This window comes from Ambystoma mexicanum, chromosome 2p (assembly GCF_040938575.1).
Source record: "Ambystoma mexicanum isolate Mex_15411 chromosome 2p, UKY_AmexF1_1, whole genome shotgun sequence".
Taxonomy (NCBI): domain Eukaryota; kingdom Metazoa; phylum Chordata; class Amphibia; order Caudata; family Ambystomatidae; genus Ambystoma; species Ambystoma mexicanum.
This window is the reverse complement of record NC_090923.1, coordinates 89,652,974-89,677,540: the sequence shown is the minus strand read 5'-3', so window position 1 is coordinate 89,677,540 and position 24,567 is coordinate 89,652,974. Positions and strand designations below refer to the sequence as shown.

General features: G+C 46.8%; 1 protein-coding gene across 3 annotated transcripts in view; it reads left to right on the top strand.

Annotated features, from left to right (window-relative positions):
• Positions 1 to 24,567, top strand: part of ARIH2 (ariadne RBR E3 ubiquitin protein ligase 2) — a 676,612-nt gene that overhangs the window by 435,294 nt on the left and 216,751 nt on the right. For all 3 annotated transcript variants that reach the window (XM_069643320.1, XM_069643318.1, XM_069643319.1), the window contains 2 exons: positions 6,146 to 6,196; positions 6,287 to 6,308. In XM_069643320.1, the coding sequence (XP_069499421.1) occupies positions 6,146 to 6,196; positions 6,287 to 6,308 (73 nt within the window). The remainder of the gene's footprint in view (positions 1 to 6,145; positions 6,197 to 6,286; positions 6,309 to 24,567) is intronic.

The window sequence follows — 24,567 nt, the reverse complement described above, 5'->3', positions numbered from 1 at the left end:
AAACATTTATTTTATATACACAAGGAAAGAAGTGATTACTATTTTAGACGAACCAACACAAATAGAAAACCTAAGCAACACTTTTTCAGGTGACTACTTCAATAGTAGTGGCTCGTGCCAGCAATGAGCACAGTAAAATGACAGTTCCACTGCTTTTATTGTAGCGGCTTTCAACAACAATGTTCACGGTTAAATGACAGTTTCATTAATTTGTAAATTCACTCAGATAAGGTTCTGTTATAAGGAAAAAGGGTTAATTAGCACTACCAACAGCATTCTATTGCTTGGTAACGCTTTTCAAGGATTCTAGCACTTTAGCAGTACGTTCTCTAGCTTAGTTAAGAGTCCTCCAAAGTCAGTTTGGTAGTGATGCAAACGTCATGTAACAGCAGAAAAGGCAAAGTTGATACTTTAGTTACTTGAGGTAGAATGCTTTAGTGGAATAAAACGGTTAATTGGGACCTTGGAAAGGACTCCCTATGTGTGCACAAGGTGTTGGGTCTGGTTAATGGGTATGAAGAGACACATGGTATCGCAGTCCAGTCACACAGGAGTGACAATTTGGCCCGAGGTAAGTATTACCTTGCACCCCCACAGTACCTTAGGGTGATTCAAGAAAATGCATCTAGATTCTTTCCTGTGCAGCAGTGACGGACCCAGTCTCCTGTTTCCTTGGTCTGGTACCGTAAGGAGGTATTACGGAAAGGATGTCGCAGGGGCAGTTGCGAGTAAGGACCCTCAGCAATGATTTCTTTGGTCTCCCATGTCGGTCTGGGCACATTTTTACAAGCTCCAACAGTGAACGGTTCCCACCCGGTCAATCTGCCTCGAATCTGCAGTCTGGTGAGAGGACTTTGAGGAGGGGGATCTTGCCTCTGGAGGTCCAACTGGAGCTCACCAAAGTTCTGGGAGGTTTTGTGCACTGCAATACGATGCACTACAATTGGGTAGGAGGTCCCCTGCCATTTGCGGTTTGGAGCCCTGGAATGTTGCAGCGAGTTGGGGGATGGCTCATTCTGCAGTTAGTTATATGGCTAGTTGGTCCCACTAGTCAAAGGGTAAAGGTCCTCTTCAGAACTCCTCTGGCGATAAGCAAACTGGGTCAGGACAGCAGTGGTCTGTTTGCGGTTACTCGACTGGTCTGCTGGCATCTCTCTGGTAGTCTTCTGCTTCGGATCTTCTGTTCAGTGGTCGACTTGCCTTCTGCCTCAGAATGCTCATTTCTTATCAGGATTTCCCATTCATTCCTCTAACTCACTGCCATTTAGAGAAGCGGGTGGGTGGCTATTGAATCAGGACAGCCAGCCCCACAGTGGGAACGGTTCCATTCAGGCACATCTACCAACAAGTCCTGCTCCTAGTTCCCTACCCCCACTCTCAGGCCAGACTCCTTGGGTCCGCTGCCCTCACTGATTTGTGAGGCAAAAAACAATGTGAACATCTTTGACTCCTCACTCTCCACGCATTACGGACCTTGCCAAGAAGTCCAATTTGTCAGCTTCATCTCCTCGGGCATTATACTTTTCCTCAAGCTCAATATCTCCAGAGGCCTGGTTCTTTCTAGGCTGGACTTCTGCAACAGCTTCTTCTTCAACATTCCTCTTTCCTCCCTTTGCCCCCTCCAACTAATCCAGAAGAGGACTGGGACACTTATCCTTGGCCTCAAGCCCAGAGACTGCATCTCTCCAGCCCTAAAATCCCTCCAATACCTCCCGGTGACTGTAAGGATCAAGTTCAAAACCTTTGCATCATCCACAAGACTGGGGCCTGGGACCTCTCTACATCCAGCTTTCTCTCTAAATACCTCCCAGCCAGAATCCTTCAGTCTTCAGGCTCCGACTCTCTGCATGTCAAACGTTTCTCCAAGCAGAGAGTGGGAGGTAGATCCCTCTCTTTGGCTGGCACCTCCTTCTGGAACAGCCCCCCTCAGACTTGAGCCGGATCTTCTTAAGTTCTGGAAACTTCTCAAGAACTTCATTTTCTTCTCCTTCCTTCCTTCCCACTCCCCCTCCCATTCTAAACTCTCCACCTGCCTGCTGTGACTGGGGCCAGGTCCCTTCAGAGTCATGCAAGGACTAGACCACCCCCTCACTCCACCAGTCCCCCAAGCATCCTTTGCCAGCACTTACCCTCAGACTCGCTTTCCCGTAATATCCCACCCCAGTCCACCTTTCCACTGCACTCTTCCTCCCCCCTGTTTCCCCTGGCATTTGCTGCATTGGCCTGACCTGCACTTGTCTGCCCCACCCTTGGGGGTACCCCACTCCTCTCTCTACCCACCCCCTTGCACCGATCAACTTGTCATGCACTTGCACGGTAGGATTGTCACCAGGGCAATATGACCGTTTCTTCTTTGTTGTTGCATTCTTATGATTTTCCAGGACCCTCCCGCCATCTTGTCTCATGGTGCCTGGAAACACCTGTGTATAGGTGCCATACAAATGTCAAATATATAAATGACAGGGGATTTGCGGGCTCATACCATGCTTCCTGTCCTCAGACACACTGGAGCATTGGCGGGGCTATATAAAAGGTTTCCACCAAAGGCAAAACCTGCATTCAGAAGTACCCCTCCCATATTGGTCGAAGGGATAACCAAGGACAACCACACAAGAAATTGTGAACAAAGAAATTAGCCACCATGTTAGAACTTAGCGGACCCTCCTGTGCATACCTGCAGCTGTGAATGCAGCCTTCGGTAGAAGAATTCACAAAAGTCGGTACAACACACCCGCCGCCACCAGCTATAGCTATAGAGTTGTCACTGTAACCAAAAATGTACAGAAGAGACAAGGGGGCTACTAGGTATCCCCTCAGCACTCCTCAAAACATGGGGTGTGCTGCTCCCTCAAAAGTAAAGGTTTTAGGAAGGAATCTTTCCTTAAGAACAGTAGTTTTTAAGGAAAATTAGAGTACAAAAGGAGAACCCAAGAGGTCCCCAGCAACACTGCACATTAGGGTGTGCTTACTTGTTACTGAAGCATCTTCTGGAACTCTGACTTTTCTACAGCGTGCGCCTTAACCTGTTCCGCCTAGAACAGGCTGCTGTCCCCTTCTGACGCTCCGACAATCTCATACTTAGAAAGGGAAGGACTACTAAAACCCTAAGACCCCTCTAAAAGTATCACAAGTGTTGAAAAGTGCTTACCTACTTATGTTGGTGTTCGGTAAGAATGTGTGCAGTCACACTGTGTGTGACAACACAAATCTGCTTGGTATTAGGTAACCCACCTTTTGGTGTAGGTCTGTACTACACAAGTTGGTAGTGTGACTGAGCAGCCAGGCCTAGCTCAAGAGGGGTATAGCACTGAAATTCGTAAATACAAGTAACACTTGCACTCAAGGTTTCAGTTATAAATAGTTATTTATTTAACATTAATTTTTTTAATACGCTTTCTTTAAAAAGGCAATTCATCTAACAATGTAAATATGCTTTCAAATTACTTTTCTTCAGAATCACAGCAAGTTAGTGGATAATCTTTGGATATCCTTCTTGCATAATTCCTACACCCTGAGGTGACTTCAATCACGACAGTGATGGCATCGCAGTATTTATACTTTGCAGATTCTGAGGTTGAAGAAAGGAAAGGTATAGGGAAGGAAAAAGGTTAAACAGGTTCTCAGTATATGTGAGGACACTTAAATCTTCCAATGAAATCTAGACAAGCCTTTCCCAGCAATAAGTCTAAAACAAGTTACCACCTATGAGGGACAAACAATATCAAAGTCAATGGGCTAGATCAGTCTGCAGGGAGCCAGGACATCCAAAGTCAATTTCAAACAGTCTATGGAGCTGAGGCATTTCTTAGAACCAAAGTCTTAGGGTCACAGGCTGTTAAGCCTGTGAAAGGAGAGTTGGAATCATCTCTAAAAGGTAAGCACAGCAATTCCCAACTGAGAAAAGCACAGCTATAAGACAATGAGGTAAGTACCCCAAGTCTAAACAGTACTTCTGGTTTGAAGAAGTGGTCCAGCTGGTTTCTGTCCTGTTGCAGCGATGCAGACCCTGTTTTCCTGAGCCTCAGTCATGGGGACAGGATGGAGGACGTCTGGAGGGCTCCTGTGGCAGTACTTGGAGGTCGTCGGCAGGTATGGCTCTTTTCGGTTCAACGGCACTTCGTGGTTTCAGCTCTTAGCAAACAGCACTATCGTGGATCATGGATACTGGTTGGGCTTCCTTCACTCCTTGGGTCCTGCCCTCTGGTGAGGGGACTCGAGCTCTGGTCGTCCTGCTTCTGGATGGTCCTTAGGAGACTCCTGGAGCTTCTGGCAGGATTTCAGATGTTGCACTAGACCATGGCTTTCTCAATCCCTGGCACTCAGTTCTTGCAGCAGCGAAGTACAGCCATTCAGGGAAGATAGTTCAGTGGAGGTCGTTTCTGAGTTAGTTGGTCCCAGTAACCCAAGGGAAGTCGTCCCTTCTTGAGCTTCTCTGTGGAATTGAAAAAGGAGTATCAGCACAGCAGCTGCAGGGCTTCACCGGGCAGTTCAAAGGTCCAGGAGGATGCAGCAAGCTTCGTTCATGGTTTATTCGTCGGATATTTCTCCCAGTGGTCGACTCTGCCTCTAGTCCCAAAACACTCGCCTTTTAAGCAGGTTTATCCCATTCATGCACACCCTAGGCTGTCAGACAGCAGGGTGGCAGACCTGAATGGAACAGACAGCCAGCCAATCAGGACTGGTTGCATTCAGGCATTCCTAGGGACAAAGGACAGGAGTTACGGGAACCTCCCTCACATCCTTCCTTTCCAGAGACAATGGAGCCAGAGGCGGGCTTCAGGGCTGAAGCCCGCCAAATGCAAAGCAAACAAAGGGCTCAAACCTGGCACAACGCACATAGTAAAACCCAAGAAAGACCTCACAAACAGAAAATGGCAAAAAAAGAAGACAGCGCCATTTTGACGAAATAGTCAGCCATGGGTGCTGTACTGCAGCTGAGGATTCAGCCTTTGGTAGAACAGCACAATGATAGGAAAATTAAACCACCTGTCGCCACACTGCCTCCAGCCATTTAAAGTAGTGAGGGTAACTAACATATATTTTTTTTTTACATGAGAATGTAGGATAACGGGCTACTAGGTAACACACCCTCCAACCTTCCCCCGCTGCAGTCCACTTAAGATGGATTGTGCTGGACCTACAAAGAGAAAAGGTAAATAAAGTCAATTTCACTTTACTATTCTTGGAAACAGTAATTAACACAAGAAAAGGCCTGTAAACCTTATGAGCAATCTAAAGGATCTATCTGGGACACTGCACCGAAGGTGGTGTGTGTCACCACACAAAAAGTAGATGTCAAACTCCAAAAGCAGTTAAACACAGAATCCAAATCAGGTCAAAACACATGAGAGAGTGAGACAAAGGACTGTCGAACCCCAGGGTTAAAATTAAAAAGTGCTAAAGTCTAGCAAAAGAGCTGGAGGATCTCTAAGGTTGAAGGGAATTCACACATACATGAGAATTTTCCCTAACAGTTGGTCTTGTAACTTCATTTTATTCCTGAAACAGAATATTCTACAATGTTTACTATAAAGGGGTTTTTACTTAACTTGAATTGTATACAGCCATTCTATAAGTCTTTTATACTTTGTTTTACTTACCAGAAGTATTGCATTGGTTTTCTATTGTGCTTACTTCTTATGAATAGTACTTACCTTTCTGAATAATTCTTTGCCTGTGTGTATATATAAAATGACTCATTATTTTTAGATAACTCCCAGAGTATGTTTCTTTTGACCATATGTATGCTACAAGTTTGTTGTACCTTCCTACAGCCCTCTCTCCATCCCAAAATAAGCCTGGCTGCTCCCCCATAGCTACCCTTCCCTTGAGTGGTACAGGCCTATTCTAGAGGTTGGAGTTCTGTATTGCCAAGTAGTGAGACCCTCAAAGTCCTAGATATATGGATTTTAGAGGAGCTCCCTAGCACTAGTGCAGGAGATACAATGGCATAGATTAGGAATGTGTGGGATGAGCATCCATCAGAAAGAATTTTGGTGAGGAACTTGTTCTTTGAAATGTATAATCTTGGATTTGTCGGTGCAGTCACGTTCTACTACTTAATATTTCAGCAAGTAGTTCAGTAGTTTCCTTTATGGTGCAGAATTATAAACTAATATGTTCTAAAGCAGTTTGTTTCTTCTAGTGTCCTAAGTGCAATATATGTATCGAGAAGAATGGAGGATGCAATCATATGGTGAGTGCCGATAATAGTAATTCACTCACACAACACTCCCTTTCACACCCTTCAACTGCTAATCTCTCCCCTCTTTTCTGTCTTTTTCAGCAATGCTCCAAATGCAAGCACGGTAAGTCGCTAAAGGGGATTGGCTGTTTCTGATAGTCCTTGATAAGCTTGGACCTTGACAGCTTGCAACTATATAAGAGGTAATGGGGAAGGGGGTGGTTAGCAACTTGAATGAAGAAACTGAAATATTTACTATAGCAACTTTAGGGCTGGCAAGACAGTTTCTACCTGCACCAAGCATGCAGTTTGTTGAATCCAGGCAAGGTATATATTGGTTTCCGTAAGATCATTGTGTGACTGAGACAGATTGTATCTACGCTTCATTCTCCAGCCCAATGCCTTAACTATAGAACTACTCTTCCACTGAGAAGCTTGAAAGAGTCATATAGTTTTATCCTTCCAATCGTTCATCCGCGCTTGTATAGTTTTTACATCGCTTCACCCATGTACAAGGGCTCTGATTGCCTATTAAATGCTGCTAATCCAGGACACAACTTCCACACCTATGTAACCCACTGGACCACTTCCCCGAATAAACCCAAGTTAAGCTTTCCATTTACAAATATCTGCCCTTCGCCTATTGACACACCTCTCTGCCCTAAATGTCCCCCCTCAATTTCAACAGCTCAGGATTTTAGGACCGATTTCTCTTTGTAGCACCTTTGCCTCCATTTGCATGGACCCCGATAGCTTTTGCTTTCTATTTTTGAATCTGACCTTCTATTTGTGCAGTGTAGTGAAGCCTCCAGCTTCCCTACACTGACATTTGGTCATTTGTCATGGGGGAAACTGACATGGCTGTCGGTACTGGGAAACATTGTTTCCCTTAGACTTATATGTTGCCACATTTGGTAACGTGGTATCACTTTGCTAACTTTCTATCATTGTACAATGGGGTACACTTTTTGTTTTACCCTAGACTAACACTAACAGGATTTTTGGTTACTTTAGGTGTGCAAAAGCAGGTGGCAGCAGTTACTTTTTTGCTATTTTTAGTGTATTTTACGTTGGCCTTACCAATTTTACCACGTTTGGCTACCTACTGTGGCTAGTGTCCAAACATAGCCGTGCCACAAGGCTTTTCGTTTGTCCCTTGGCCATCTTGTCTCTAGCACTTCATGACCTGTGAGGACATAATCCTTAAATCGCCTTCCACTGCCCTGGAAAGCAGAGGCCTTTCGCTGGCTACTGCAGGGCCATGTGTTTGCTGCCAGGAAGGTGGACTGGGACTGTCTGGTACCAATCCACAAACTGGTTTGTGTGTCTGAATAGTATTCGCAAGTTGTGCCACCAGTGGGAGTTTCAGCTCTTACGCCATGTACTCATTCTGGAGAGATCCTGGAGGAAACCGAAGCAAACATATCTTCTCAGCACTCAGCGGAAAAGACTGTTTCTTAGCTTCAGTTTTTAGTGCTCACAGTTACCCAACTGGCTGAGGCCAACCTTTGAATTGATGAATTGGCTTCTGTTAGGCAAGATTGTATGCAGTACCCTTTGGGTGGACTACAAAAAGCCTGACCTCCTGGCAATAGGAACCCAACCTTTGGTATAAGTCTGTACTAGACAGGTTGGTAGCGTGTTGAGCAGCCAGGCTTATCTCAACAGGGGTCAATGTGAGCAATAGGGGAGTACACAGAGATAGGTATTCAAATAAACTCTTACACACAAGGTTTCTTGATTAAACAATTATTAATTTAACAGTTTGAGTAAGCCGCCTTCAGAAGGGGGCAATATAATAGTAACACACACTTAGTTTCTCTAAATCAACAAGTACCCATTTGGGATGGCACACAGATACTTCCTACATCCTCAGGTGATTTAAATAGCTAGGACACTGTGGACATTAATATATCACTGTTGCACTTAGGGCAATACTTGGGAGTCTGCCAAAGAAAAAGGTTATTAGAACAAAACAAGTGGTCTCACAAACATTCTGAAGCATGTATATACTTTTGGTAAGTTAACCCCTTCCTGGAAGGAAGACAACACACACAGTCAGAGGGAAGAAGAGCCATTGAAGGAGCCAGGCCAGACCAATTTCAATTGGACAAAAGTCTAGGAGAGCTGAAGTAATTCTTGCAGGTAGGTAAAGGTCTTGCACAATGTTTTAGAAGTCTTTGTAGAAAAGAAGAAATCAAAGTAGTGCCACAAGCTGATTAGGCTTGTGAGGTAAAGAAGCTATTAGCAACTCTACAGAAGCAGCTGAGAACAAGTGAGGTTATACAACCAAAGGTAAGTTCTCTTAGACTTTACCGTACCTTTAGTTAGAAGAAAAACGGTTCCAGCTGGCTTCTGTTCCTGTGCAGCTCTGCAGATCCTGTGTTCCAGGGCCTCTGTCGTGGGGACTGAGGGAGGACGTCTGGAGGACTCCTGCACTGCAATGGGACGGTCAGCAACAGAAAAGAACCAACTTCTATTCGTTTGCACTTCGCGGATTTAGCGCCTCGCGTTTTTCAGCAAAATAGCACCACCGCTTACTCTTGGCTGTTGAGATGGGCTTTCCTTGCATCTGAGCTCCAGCACTCTGTTGTGGCTCAGGCTCGGTCAGTCCTACTTCTTGGGAGTCCGGAGGATCTTCCTGGAGGTCTTAGGCAACTTGAAAGCAACACACGTGTTCTCTGCCTGGCTCTTCAGTTCCAGCTGCAGTGGAAATACAAACCGCTTCAAGAGGATGTCCTGGTGGCTTACTTTGGAGTTGATGAGTACCACCAACTCAAGGCAAGAAGTCGTCCTTGCAGGGCTTCTCTAGTCGAGACAAATTTAGAGCTTCTGCAGAGCAGCAGGGCCTCACCAAGGACAAACCCTTGGTCCAGGAGTTGGAGCAGGTGTCTCTTCCAAGTTCTTCGTATTCCTTCGTCCAGTAGTCGACTCTGCCTTCCAAGCCAAAAAGCCACACCTTTTTATAGAGGCTTCTCACATTCATTCCAGCCCAGCTGTCAGTCACCCACCTTTGGGTGCATTCCTGTCTATTAGGAGACAAAGCACAGGGAGTTTCAGACACCTCACTCGCTTTCTGCCCCCGCCAGACACCTTGGAGCCAGAGGCGGGCTTCACTCGTGAATCCCACCAAAGACAAAACAAACAAAGGGACCAAACCTGGTTTGGCATGCAGAGTAAATCTCAAGAAGGACCTTTCGATAAATAAATTGAAAAAAAGACGACCAGGGCCATTTTGACAAAAATTGCACCCTTGGGTGCCTTACTGCAGCTGCGATCGCAGCCCGCGATAAAAGCACACCACAGTAGTTAAAGGTAAACCACAGCCACCAGCCATTCAACGATCAAAGGGTAACATAACAATGTTACATGAGAAGCTAGACAAAGGGGATACTAAGTAACCCCTCGAGCACTATTGTAAGATAGTGTGTGTTGGGTCTAGAAAGTTACAAATGTAAATGAAGTCAATTTCACTTTACTGCTCTTGGAAACAGTAGTTTATCCAAGAGAAGATATTTAAACCTTTGGGAAATCTGAAAGACTTCCCTGTGCCCCTGCGCTGAAGGTGCTGTGTGTTACAATGTAAAAGATTATGCCTATAGAGGTTGTCAAACTCCACAACCCAAAGAGAAACAGAGTTAAAAAAGTAACAAAATTACATAAGAGTTGGAAAAAAGGTCTCACTCTCTTCAGGGTAAAAATTCAAGTCCTCAAAATCCAGCAAACCTGCTGGGGGTCTCTCAGGTAGAGAGGAATTTGCACATTTCTGAGTAAAATGTAGGAGTGTGTTAACTGTTCTCGAAATGTATATATACTGTATCTGTTCTGTGGTTCGGGGATACTCGTATTAGTTCATACTCAAAGGAGCTGTCCAACCCCTCTCTCCTAGCAGCCGATGTGAAATAAACTTAGTTTAATGACACGAACATTCTCTTCTTGAGAGTTGGACTATTTTAGAGTGCAGATCCGAGGTCTGCCCTGACAGAGGAAAGCATGACTCCAAACATAAATACCAAAAAGTAGTCAAAAACGTTACATATAACAGAGTAAAAAGAGGAGTTAGTGAGGGGGAACAGGTTTGCACTCAGGAGAATTGGCAAAAAATTAATGTCGAGCAAAACAGTGCTAGGGGGCTCGAAGTGGAGATTTCGCACAAGAAAGAAATGTACCCTAACAACCCTCATTTAGTCCACAACATTTTCCTCCTGAGGTTCCTGTGCTTGTAGTTCGATGAGCTGTGCTGCGGAGAGGGCATTATAGGGCATTGTGCTGTCTACCTGTTTAATGGATAATTCGAGGAATGGATACGAGTGAGGAAGGCCTGCGAACAAGAATCGGGGACAGGCTGGCGGGACTCTGGCCAAACAGGGGGCTGGGGGGGAAACGGTAGGGGAGGGGATAAAGGGGGGGGGGGATCGGTGGAGAGAGGGGTATGTTAGAGGGAATAAAAACATAATTTGGCTCCAAATGCGCAATTGGTCTGGAAAGACTGGTGATCCAATAAGCAAAAGCAAAAATCCAGGGGATATGAAGAATACTCAAGGGCGACAATTCCTGTAGGTCATGACCAATTAATGAAATGGTAATACTGTCGCTCAATGTGCAGGGATTAAATTCTCCAGCAAAGCGCAGATCTATCCTGGGGAGGTTGAAACAGCTTAGAGTATCGGTGGCGATCCTACAGGAGACTCGTCTCCTACCGGTAGATCAAAAGAGGATGTCCCACAGACTTTTTCCACAGCAATATTTTGCTTCAGCAGGAAAGAAAACAAAGGGAGTGGCAATATTACTGAACAAGGAACTGGGGTTCCAGAAAGACCACATCTTTACAGACTCGGAAAGCAGGTTCATAGCTCTTAAGGGGCGGATCAAAGAACAGAAGTCTACAATCACAGCACTATATCTGCCTAATGACAATCCGGATAAATACATTCAGGGGGTGCTGGAAAAATTTGGAGGCTGGTGTGAAGTGCAAACGATAATTGGAGGGGATTTCAACTGTGTGATGGACCCCTCATTAGATAAAACTCTGCCATCGTCATTGGCAGATGGGAAGAATAGGCAAGCGTTAGGCAAGCTTTTCCGGGACCTGGATGTGATTGAGACTTGGAGGTTCTTCCACGAAAGGGAGAGGGAGTACACACACTTTTCACCAGTTCACCAGGGATACTCTAGGATCGATATGATCCTAGTATCAGCAACTCTGATCCCGCAAATAATGAAAGTCGATATAGGAGTATAATACCTGACAGACCATGCACCGGTAATAATTCACTTGGATATGGGGGAGGTAAAAATGCAGAAGGCAAAGCGATGGACCCTAAATGAACTCATTCTGAGAGACATAGCCCTTAGAGCCCATATAGAGGAGCCGATCCTCAATTATTTTTGGGAAAATGACAGGGAAGAGACAGACTTTGGAATGGTATGGGACGCGGGAAAGGCGGTCATAAGGGGGGGGGGGGGGATTGATCTCTCAGGCAGCCCTTTACAAGAGGGAACGGGCAATAATAACACAAAGGTTAGAAAATTAACTGAGTGAAACCCAACACAAAAATAAACACACAAACCTCGCTTAGAGATATAAAAAAAATTAGAGCACAACTGGAGGGCCATACAGCAGATGGAGTGGCACAGTCCCTCCTACGTACCAAGCAGTCCTACTATGTTCATGGGGGAAATGCAAACACATTTTTAGTCGCCAAGCTACAAAAACAAAAGTCCCGGAATTATATAACACAACTGAGGCGAGAATTGGGAGAAGTGTGTTCGAGGGGGAAAAAGAAAATTACAGATAATGACAAATTCTCCAGCATGGGGTCTGGCATGGATTCACATGCTCATGAATATTCCCCGTCGTCAAGCTGGGAATCCTCGGTAAAGAAAAAACCAGTATCAGTTTCGTTTCTGATCTGTCTTTCGTAGTAATAACCAATCGCTGGTCTCTGCGTCATACTGACCACAGCCAATGCCTGCCCTCTACCTAAGCCCCGCCTCTGGCAGCCATCTTCAGATTTTTACCGCACGTTCATGTGTTGGGATCCTCGTGCTATTGCTCTCGAGCGTTAGTGCTATTTTTTTCACGTTTTTTCTCAAAAACTTTGTTTTTTTCGGTCAAAAGAGCCTCAAGCTCCACCGACTCTCCATCCAATCAACGGGGACCCGTGTCGGATTCGTCTGCGCCCCTCAAGGGTGAAGATTTCGTCGAGCTACGCTTTTGGAGGACTCCAGAAGTTTTCTCAGGCCCGTCCCGGACATGGCCCAGGAGAAGGGAAGCTCGACGCCCGGAAAGCTGTTCAGGGTCTGCCCTGGATGCCAGCTGCAGAACACTCCATTTGTCTTTACTGCTTACATGAGGACAAGACGCACGTGGAGAAGGACTGTGCGTTTTGCGGCAACATGTCGGAGCGGACCATGAAGGACCGCCATCAACGTCTCGCCAACTGGCTGGAAGGGAAGAGCCCGTCCGGCGAGAAGAAGAGGAAGAAATCCGAGCGGTCTTCTACGACCTTTGAGGACGCCCCGGCGACGGGGGTCCAACACAAGGCCAAGCACCGTGAGTCCGCTGGCACCGGGAGCGCCGAACGGTCGGGCTCTACGGGCGCCAGGCAGGGCGCACCCTCCCTGGTACCATCATCCACGAGCCAACGCTCTGGGTCGGGTAAGAGGAAGGCCGAGCACCCGGCGAAGCTCCTGGAGAGGCCCCGGTCGAGCTCGAAGGCCCCATCGGAGGGAGAGCGAGGCAGTGTCCCCCACCTCAAGGATAAGGCGGTGAGCGCACCTAAGGTGGTGAAGGCCTTAATCCATCCGGCCAAGGCCTGTATCGAGACTGTCGCGGCGGCCCTGGCTCAGACTGTGGAGGCTACACCAGTGGTGGCGCCCTCAGGACCCAGAGTCTCCCCGCCACCGCGGAGGGAGTAGTCTTTCAGGCCCATTGAGAAGACCCCCACGAAGTCCTCGTTGGAAAAGGTGGGGGGGAGGGGCTGGTGGCCATCGTGGATACAGACACGACCTCTGAAGAAGAGCTCACCGAAGTCGTGGAAGAGGCCCAGCCCATCGGGAGGGATCCCGACGAGGGCGACGACGCGAGCGACAGTGTCGCCGACAAGGCTCCTCAAGAGCCCTCGCGCCCGTCGTTTCCGGCACTGCATGACACTTCGGCAGCCATTTTGTCAGCGATTCAGTCCTTATGCTCGGAGATAAGGACAAGGTTGCCCCTTCCCCCGACGGAGGTACCTCAGCCAGACCCGACGGGGGAACCGGAGCCAGGACCTTCGGAAAGTCCACCGCATAAGAGGACGACGACTCATCCTACGCCACCTCTCCCACCTCTGCGGCCTGCTCTGCCTTCCCCCCGGTCTACTACCCACGGGGATGATACAGGCACGGACACGGCTACGACAGGTACAGATGACGACGGAGGCGACGACGGGACATGTTGCCCCCTGCTCGGGCGTCCCCGACCGACGAGATTGGTTCCTTTCATGCTATGATTTCCAGGGCATCCGAGCTTTTCCAGCTCTGCCCAGAAGAGAAGAAGAAAGAAGGGTTCCTTTACCAACAGCGGGAGGCTAAAAGGAAGACGGTCCTCGCTGTACCGCTTCTTGATGACATCTGGGATGAGGGGCTCACCCTCCTCAAGAACCCTGCCACGGCGCCGGCAAAGAGGGACCAATACGAGAAGAAGTACCGGGTCCCCGACGCTGCCCCCTTGTGCCTTTGGGCACAACCTACCCTGGATTTGGTCGTCTCGGCGGCGGCAAAGAAGAAAGCTGGGGGGGCATCCGCCTCGACATTAACTTCCCCGCCGGACGGCGAGGGCAGGAAGTTGGACACGATGGGACAACGGATCATCTCATCCGCAGCGACGACTATCAAGGCGGCCAACGCCCTGGCTATCGTAGCCCGCTACGACAGGGAGTTGTGGTTCAAAATAGCCCCTCTGATGGACTTCCTGCCGGACGCCAAAAGGACTGAGGCCCTTGAAATCCTACAGAAGGGTGAGATTGCTTCGGACCACGCCATCATGGTGGCTACGGACATCGCCGACACCGGTTTCCGTCAGTTGGGCAACGGCGTTTGCTTGAGACGATGAGGATGGCTCAAGGCCACGGATTTCCGCCAGGACGTACAAACCAAGGTATTGGACATGCCCTTCAACGGCAACAACCTGTTTGGGAAGGCGGTTGATGAGTACCTTCAGGCCATCAAGACAGACACAGAGACTGCCCGGGCACTGGGAGTGCTCCAACGACGACAGCCTTTTTGGAGCTCCGGAGGCAGACAAGGTGCCTCCAAGGGATCCGGCAGTAGCTCCTCCACGTACCACCAAGCGGCAAGATCTTCGTCCCAGGAAGACTACAGGGGACGCAGTAAGTCAGGTGGTCCCCGTCGTCGACAGGGAGGTCAAGGCGGCCTCCAAACAAGATTGAACCGACCGTGGGGTCGGGCCCCACGCCAAAGCACCCCAGTGGGATGCTGGCTGGCGAGGTTCGTCAGCGTGTGGGAGTCCATCTCCATCTCCACCGACCGTTGGGTGCTGGATGCCCTGGCCGAAGGGCACGCCCTCGAGTTTCAGAAGAAGTGCCCTCGCGTTCCACCTGTGGCCAGGAAGGAAAATCGCGTCCCTCAACTACTGTTGGAATTAAGGGCGATGCTCAAGAAGGGTGCCATCGAGCTCGTCCCAAAGAGGCTTCGGGGCTCCGGAGTTTACTCAAGGTACTTCCTCGTAAAAAAGACCGGAGGATGGCGCCCCATCCTGGACCTACGACGACTGAACAAGTACATCAAGGCACAGAAGTTCCGTATGGTCACCCTCCAGCACATGCTGGGACAGCTGGAGGAGGGCGATTTCCTGTCGTCGTTGGACTTGGAGGATGCGTACCTCCACTTCCCCATTCTAAAAAGACACCGAAAGTTCCTCAGGTTCGTGGTCCAAGCGCGGCACTACCAGTTCAAGGCCCTCCCGTTCGGATTGAAGTCGGCACCCAGGGTCTTCACCAAGTGCCTCGCACCGGTGGCAGCGCGGCTGCGCCTACAGGGGATCCACGTCTACCCCTAGCTGGGCGACTGGCTCATCCGGGCAAGGACGAGGGAGCTCGCCGTGGAGCGCACTGCGAAGACCGTCCCGCTGCTCACGGACCTGGGATTCTCCAACTTTCCAAAATCCCATCTGGTTCCGTTGCAAGTCGCCCTGTTTTTGGGAGCCAAGCTCGACACAGTGGCGCGGCTGGCCTCGCCGTCGGAGGAAAGGACCAGGACCATTCTGGGCAAGGTGCAGCATCTACTGGCCACAGACATGGCCAGGGTAAGATCTATCAAGTCCCTCCTCGGGATGATGTCCTCCTGCATTTATCTGGTGCGCCTTTGCAGGTTTCGGATGCGCCCCTTACAAGAGTTCCTCGATGCCCGCTGGGTCCAGTCGACGGGCAGCTTGGAGGACAGGATCCCTCTCAACGAGACGTGCCGCCAGGCGATCCGGTGGTGGGGTACCCGCTCCCATCTGACGGCGTGCACGGACTTTCAAATCCCAGCTCACCAGGTGACAGTGACGACGGACGTCTCCCTGGAAGGTTGGGGAGCGCACTCCGGAGATCTTCACGCGAGAGGCCTTTGGCTCCCGGAGGAGAAGTCACTCCACATCAACATTTTGGAGCTCCGCGCAGGGTTCTGGGCCCTCGGGTCCTTTCTTCCGTCCCTCAAGGGCAAGGTGGTGAGGATCTTCACCGACAACACCACCACGATGTTCTACATCCGGAAGCAGGGCGGAACCAGGTCCCCGGCCCTATCCAAAGAAGCCCAGGATCTGTGGCATTGGGCCGTCGCCCAACTGATGTTTCTGGTGCCTCTTCATCTGGCAGGAATAAAAAACACGATCGCCGACTCACTCAGCAGGGAGCTGCGCTCGTGCCACGAGTGGGAACTATGCCAGGATCAAGTGGATCGACTCTTCTGACACGTCCTCAACTCTCAAGTGCTATGGACATAAATGGAAGGGGTTCTCTGTCTGGTGCTGTGCACAGTAGATTAACCCTCTGCGGATTACGGCCCCTCAAGTACTGCCATACCTACTGTCGCTGGCCAAAGCTGGACTGGCTCACGCCTCCATCAAAATACATCTGGCTGCAATATCCAGATATACCAGGACTACGGGACGGGCGTCCTTGTGGTCTCATCGCCTGGTGAAAGAATTCATGAAGGGACTATTCCGATCATTCCCGCCGGTGAAGGCTCCTGCCCCGGCGTGGGAGCTTAATGTGGTGCTGACCAGGCTCATGGGGGCCCCATTCGAGCCTATGCATTCAGCGCCTCTGAAGTTCCTGTCATGGAAGACGGCTTTCCTCGTGGCCATCACCTCCGCACGACGAGTGGGAGAGATCCAGGCCCTATCTTGCAAGCCTCCGTACTTGACCTTTCATGACACAAGGGTGGTGCTGAGGACACACCCCTCCTTTTGCCCAAGGTGCCGTCGGACTTCCACCTCAACGAGCCCTTGGTGTTGCCAGTTTTCTTCCCGTCGCCTTCGTCGCCGGCCGAGAGGACTTTGCACTCGCTGGATGTAGCTAGAGTGCCGAAGTTCTACGTGGACCGCACGAAGAGTTTTCGGAAGACGTCACAGCTGTTTGTGAACTTTGGGACTGTGAATCAAGGGAAGGTTCTCTCGAAGACTTCCATTTCCAGATGGCTCTCCGGCTGCATCATGCACTGTCACCGGTTGGCAAACCGACCGCTGCCTGGCCGTCCGAGAGCCCATTCGACCAGAGCGATCGCTGCTACCACGGCGTTCCTGCTAGACACCTGCAGGGCTGCGACGTGGAGGTCGACGCACACCTTCACGAGATTCTACTGCGTCGATCGGGACTCCAGGGAGGAGTCCAGGGTCGGCCAAGCAGTGCTGCGCAACCTGTTTGCCTAAGGTGAGCCTGGTGAGGAGGTAAGAGATGCTTAATGTTGAGTTGTTGTATTGCTTAATGTTGAGCCTGTTGCCACCTCCCATGGTTGTGCATGTGTGTACTGCTATGTATTCTCTTATTCATGAGCATGTGAATCCATGCCAGACCCTATGCTGGAGAAGGAACAAGTTACTTATATGGAACTGTTGTTCTCCAGCATGGGTCTGGCATGTATTCACATGCGATCCCTCCCGCCTACCCCTCTGCGGCTCTTCACTTGGTCATACTGCCACTTTACGTGCTACCAAATCTGAGGATGGTTGCCAGAGGCGGGGCTTAGGGAGAGGGCAGTCATTGGCTGGGGGCAGTATGACCCAGAGACCAGTGATTGGTTACTAAGAAAGACAGATCAGAAACGAAACTGATAATGATTTTTTTCTATACCGAGGATTCCCGGCCTGACGGGGAATATTCATGAGCATGTGAATCCATGCCAGACCCATGCTGGAGAACAACAGTTACAGGTAAGTAACTTGTTCCTTATTTTGTGTTTATTTCTGCATTTTAGAAATAACCCCCGCCCCCTGCTGATGTCCGCCTCTCAAATTTGAAATCTCGCGCGCGCTCCAAGCCGAGTACCAGCAGAGTACTGACTGCTGACCGCTGCACCGCGGCACGGCGTCAGCAGATTACTCTGCCGGCTGGAGGATTAAGTAACTTTTCTTTTCTTTTTTACTTTTCCATTTTCGTTGGCACCTTATTAAGACCTCTCAATTTATCACCCTTTTTCATATCATTCTTATGTTAAAATAGTTATTCCCAATTGTATAAAACCAACTTTACTCATATTAATATGAATACGCTCACGTCTGGTATGCCACGTGTGCCAAGCCTAATATCTCACCGGAAGAGTCTACCAAAGTCTCCGGTAAAGGCTTATTCACATAAACAGGGAGCAACTGCGAAAAAAAATATTGTGTTTTCCCCTGACATTCGTAACTTTCTAAAAAATACTGATCACACTGAACCAACTAATGTTGACAACTTTAGTCAAACTAATGGTTCGCGAGCATTAGCTAATCTAGTGCTACTGGAGCAACGTGGACTTAAGGACCCGATCCAACCTCCCTATGTGTCTGATGCTACTTTGCAGCACTGTGTGTCAACGGTATCTAGCTCCTTGTCTGCTGAACAATTCAGTACTCATGTCTATTTTCCCGAATTTTCTATCCCTTCACTCACACAAAAACGTGATATACTCCCCCAAACTCCTATGCCTCCACTATTGTATTCGCAAATAGTAAACCCTCTTTCTACTAAACCTTCAGGTGCCAGGTGTCCGACCCATACGGGGCAGGAAATATTGGAGATTCCGTTCCCAATTCCTCCCCCTAATTCTTCCTCCACACAAGTGCTAGAGGTACAGGCTATTAATTTGGTTTCTCCCACTACTTCTAATGCTAAAGACCCGAACATTTCAGCTTTATCTAAAACTCCTGAGCTTTACACCACGGATGTGCCTTATATCACCTGATAATTCGCAATCCTCATTAATAGCTTCATTTTCCAAGCCATTACTGCGACCATGTCATGATCTCTGCTTCCAAAAGGTCAGGGTTTTCCCAACTCCCTTGGAAGCAGATCCATAACCCAGGTTCCGAGTGCCAACCAGTCCCAATTGGGACCTTTTGGACCCAGTCCTGGCGCCAGTGGCACCAGGCTCATAAATATGCCCAGTCCCAGCGCTGGAAGCGCCGGGCTCATAATGCTTGGGTGGACTTACCTGCAGCAGACCATGCTGCTTACTTGCCTGCCAGTTGAGTCTCTGATCCTCTTCTGTTTGGAACTACTTTTCCTGTTGGGTGGGGCAGGAGCCACTCCCTAGATTCAGAACACTGGAACTCTTCTGGAAAGCAGGAACTCTTTTCTTACCTAGGCGTGGCTGTGGAAGGAGACACCTAAGCACTACAGGAGGCTATTTAAACCACACCCGATGGATGAATCTTGCTTTGCGTTATTCTGCATCCTCTGCAGCAGAACGCTCATCGTGTCTTCTGCATCTGATCCTGGGCCTAAGGAAAAAGGCTTACCATTCTGAATCTAGTCTTCAGCAACACCTATAAAGAAAAGAAAGAACAGTTTAGCATTACGGTCTTCAGTGACAGCTCTTCACTTGCCTGGTCCATCGGCTGTCACCAACGCCTCGCGCTGCATTCCGGCATCTGAAAGACAAAGGCTTACCTACTCTTCGTGCGCTCCGGAGGTCTTCACACTGCATTCCGGCATCTGAAAGACAAAAGCTTACCAACTCTTCGCACGCTCCAGAGGCCTTCGGCGCTGCATCCCGCATCTGAAAGACAAAACAAGGTGCGTTTAAAGACATTGGGGAACTTTAATACTCACGTGCCATTACTCCTTTCCACATCTAACCCAGTGGGTATTCCGGCACCCTGCAGCCGCCCCGAACTTGTACCTGCAAAATAAAAAGACATTTAGAGCGCATCGTGAAGCAGGCAACAAGCGCTTACTTACGTGCTTCGAGGCGCTTCTATTCATCACACGGGCTCCATCTTCAACTCACTTCAGCCCGCCATCCGCCATCGCCGGAACCCTGCAAAACAAGAGACATCATTACTAAAGACTTTAAAGACATTAGAATTACTCGAAACTTACCGTTCGTGCAGTAAACGACGGACAGCAGTCCTCTGAAGTCAAGAGGCCTGCTCCCCTCATCCAGTGAAGAAACTGGTTACAGCACCCTGCCTCGAGGCAGATGGAGAGCACGGCGTTCACTTACCTAAGGTGAGAGCGTTAACCTTTGGGGTTCTACAGGAGAAGAGAAACGGAAGAAGAGAGAGACATTCAATAACCCAGTTCATTAATCCCACATTTTCTATCTGCAGACATCTTACCCTTCGAGCCAGACATACAGTGCACAGAGGTCCAGCCCAAAGAGCCAGCCGTGTGTTACACATCACCTTTGAAGATACGGTATACGCCCAGTCAAGACCGGCACCTCTACGGGAATCAGGTGAGCGTTACAGACCATCGTTTGGATTTCCTTCCATTTCAAATACGGCTTTAGAAGCAGCGTTAACTGCCATTAATACAAGTATCTATTCGGATGTCAAACTCTTTGAGGCATTGGATCTTAGGTCCTCAGTCCAACATGAATCTGTTCTACTTCTTCATAAAAAGATGGATTGGATTGCTTCATGCACAAACCTTTTTCTACACCTGTACCAATGGTTGAATCTTCATGTGTAATACCCTTGGAGGAATCACAAATAGATGAAGTAATCGATGTAGACCATCCTACAATTATTCCTCCACTGCCTGTTAGCCCCACAGAATCAATACACAACTCTGCTGAATTACAAATCATGGAAAAACCTCTGATGTATTTACCAAACCTTCTTGCATTGGCAAGCGAAGGAGAGGCAACAGGAAGCGCACTTCCCAAAATTTTGATACATTTAATCGTAATCAGGACATCAAACAAAGACCCCCAAAGAAATCTAAAAAAACTTCCTCTCCGTCAAAAACTAAAAATTCTAAATCAAAAAATTCGACAATTTGGTTGCTGCTGATCTCTCGTCCTTAGAGTCACCCAGCAAAGCATCAGATCCATGCACTAAGGATCCAACTCCCAGAGTGCTACTTCCTACATCGCTGACAATCTAGGCTGGTGATCTCTCCAAGGGTAAGAAGTCTGATCTTTTGCTTATTGCTTCCACTGATAATGAAGAAATACAGAACTCTCAGGATCAACTTATGAATTTATCTATTTACCCTAATGATCCAATCATTGATGTGTATTATGGCCTACATAATGGCCCATCTTCTTTCCAGCAGACAAAAACAAGATTTCATATGAACTTTGATATTCCTCCAAACCACTTCCAAACTCTTGATCAAAGGAGGAATGAACTATTGTCAGGTACATCAATTCCAAATAGAAATCTTTCGTCACCAAAATTGACTCCTGTGACGCTATGTAATGACATATCGAGTGCACAAAACAGCACCCATCCTTGAAAGAACTTATAGTCAACGGTACTAAACAGATTTCACATGACAAGTTGGCATCTACATCTAGTTCTATACCCTTGGACATTATATATGAAGAACAGAGACCAGAGGTATACTTACCTGGTCCTCCTACGTTACAAGATGAGCATATTAGAGTTACAATGCTTGACAGGGTTTTTTCAGATCCATTTCCTAACCGTTCAACACTATTGCTAATTCTAAATTCAGTACCATCTTTGTGCCAAGTTAATTCTGACGATATAGCATTAGTATGGTACCCGATTCCTGCTCATCAAGACATTAGTGTTATAAATGTTAATTCTAGAATCGTGAAGAATTTGATATGGAATGAAAGACGAGAATTATATAACAGAGGTTTAGGTCTACAAGCTTTTACTGACCCATCGGTGCAAAACGATTCTATACCAAAAAACCAAAATAGCTCTTCTAATCAAAAAGACAATAAAGAAGCTCCCTGCTGTTCGTGCAAGAATGACTCTAGACCAATAGTTGCGCCTCCTCCATCAAGATGGAACTGGTTAAGTCATAAAATAAAGAACAGTCACAGCCAGACGAATCACTAGAATGAATCATTGGGCAAACTCCATAGTTGCTCCTTGATATCATGGAATACTAGAGGTTTTAGCCATCTTTTATTCAATAGCTTGTCAAACATAAATATGATATAGTGATCTTACAAGAAATGTGGCTCCGCTCTACTCTAGTTTGGGAAGACCACCAAATTAATATTGTTCCGGCGTCTAATCCCACAAGAGGCCGCCCTGCTGTGGGTTAATGATAGCCGTTCGTAATGACTCCCAGTTATCACTTAGCTACTGGCCATCACCTGACGCTGGAATTCAAGTTACTGAACTGTCTACCTGGAATAATGGTCATCCTTTTTTCCCAAGTTGTCTAATAATAAACATTTATTGGAACCCAGTTTCCCCAACAGAATCACAATTCATTGATAAAATAGACAATCTTTTAAATCTGGCCTTATTGAAACCCAACATCAGGACGATAATAATAGCTGGTGATTTCAACCTTAATTGTTTGTGTCCGAATATTAAATATGACTCCAGAGCATTTAGATGGTTAAGACTAGTCTCACTGAGAAATCTCACAATGTTGAACGGCTCAACGCCAGACGACTTTCCAGCAAAACCGACTTGCAGTCGGAATGAGAGCAAATCCATTTTAGACTATGTCTTTATCACTTCTGGTGCTAACAAGCTGATAGCAACCTTTCGGGTAATAACAAAACTTAGTGATCACAACATGCTCGAGGTGTCTTGGTCCCCCCATTGTGTTGGCAACAAAGATTACTACACGCCACCTCTTGATATTAACAATGCAGGCAACCGTTGGAAATGGTATCCTTCCATGATAACTAAATTACAAACCAAGATATCTGAATTACGGCACCCGACTTCTAATCCAACTGATGTATTCTACAATGATTGTATTCCGATATTGAAACAAGAAAACCGTAAAACATCCTGTCCGTCCTATACACATAAATATCCAGGACTAATTTTGATCTCTAATCTCAAAAAAGAATTGACATATGCTACGGAACCCTTTAAATAGAGTGTGCAAGGTATTAAAAAAAAATCAATTAAAAAGACAATATAAGACAAATTATACAAAATTACAAACCAGAGCAAGCAGAAAATATGTTAAAAGCATTAATGACTAAACCATCAGGAGAAATATGGAAAGTTCTTAATTCCTCACTGGTTGATGCTCATAGATCGATATTACTGAACCCCATCTCGGAAATTGTATGGATGACTCACTATCAAGCACTCCTCCAGAAGCCTATAGAACAAGACCATGAAATAATTTCTGTGCCCATTCTAACTGATTTCAAATTTGATGAATTAGACATTTTAATTTTAATTAAGAAATTATGCGCATCGAGAGCTCCGGGCCCTGACCAGCTTACAAATGCTATTCTTGAAGCAAATCCAGAGATGTGGGCTTCTGTGCTTAACAAGATATTTATCAGAGTTATTAGCCTCAGATAGCCTTACTTGTTGCCCCGGGCAAGATATTTGCTAAATTAATTCTGAAAAAGTTCTCAAAATGGCTCTGTGATAACAACCTCTTGGATGTCAACCAGTCGGGATTTGTACCGGGAATTGGAACAATGCAAAATCTATTCAATTTATCTATTTTAAAGGAACAAGCAATTTTACGAAATCATCCAATTTTTATTGCTTTTATAGATTTTAAACAAGCATTTGACTCGGTGTCAAGACAAGTTTTATGGAAAAAACTGCTCGCAGTCGAGTGTCCGTCGTATATCAGGTTTTTAATATACACATTTTATTCTAACACAATTATAAGAGTGAAATTGACATCCAACGGCCTGCTATCCCAACCAATACCAACTAATTCAGGATTAAAACAAGGATGTCCGTTTGCCTCAATTCTGTTTAATTTCTATATTAATAATCTTCACTTTGCCTTTAATTCAGTTTGTTCATTTCCACCAAAACTAGACGATCAAGAAGTTTCATATCTGTTGTATGCTGATGATTTGATGATATTAGACGAAACCCCTATTGGTCTCCAAAGGAAATTAACTGCTTTTCATGAATATGCCCAGTCGAACAAATTGATAATTAACTCCTCCAAATCGAATATATTAGTATTTCAACACAAACGACCGATAGGTGATTTTTAAATTCAAGTGGTATTTGGGAACTAGCTGTCTAAAACAAGTGCATGAGTACAAATATGTAGGTGTGAACATAAATGCTCATCCGTTAGATCTACCATACATAAGTGAACTCACTACGCGAATGAGACTACTTGCTATCCACGGTAAAGCACTATAAAGAAAATACGGGAACTTTTCTATTATTCCTGCAAGAACCTTTTATCTACAGAAAGTGTTACCAATAATAGCTTATGGTAGCCAAACAAAAATAAATCCTATGGCAGTGAAATGGGATGTGCTTGAAGGTATATTTTGGAAACATATTCTCCCGGTACCCCGCTGCACTCCCATTTCCTTAATAAGACATGAATTGGGTCTTATTTCCTTTAATGCTTCAGTGTCTTGGCTGATGTTAGCACTTTACAGAAAGTCCATAGTCTCGACTGATGCAAGTAAAAACTTGTTTCCTTTAATTAAAAAAGTGTTAATCAAACCATCATTTACACCACTGCGAGAATGGAATGAAATCTGTAACCTAATTTTGCATCAAGCTGACATTTCTTTAGATCAGCTAATTGAATTCTCGGATAAAGCCAAACTGAAGTTATGGAGAAGTGACTGGATAAACACCATCGATCAAATCAAAGTACACCAAGCGGTTAAGTTAGGTGCCTTTTGAATTGCGTGCTATGAATGGGTTACCGCAATACTTGATCAAATTTCCAGACAGAAGATACGCAGATGCTTTTCTACGTTTCAGGTTCAACCTACTTCCTACGAAAGCTAAA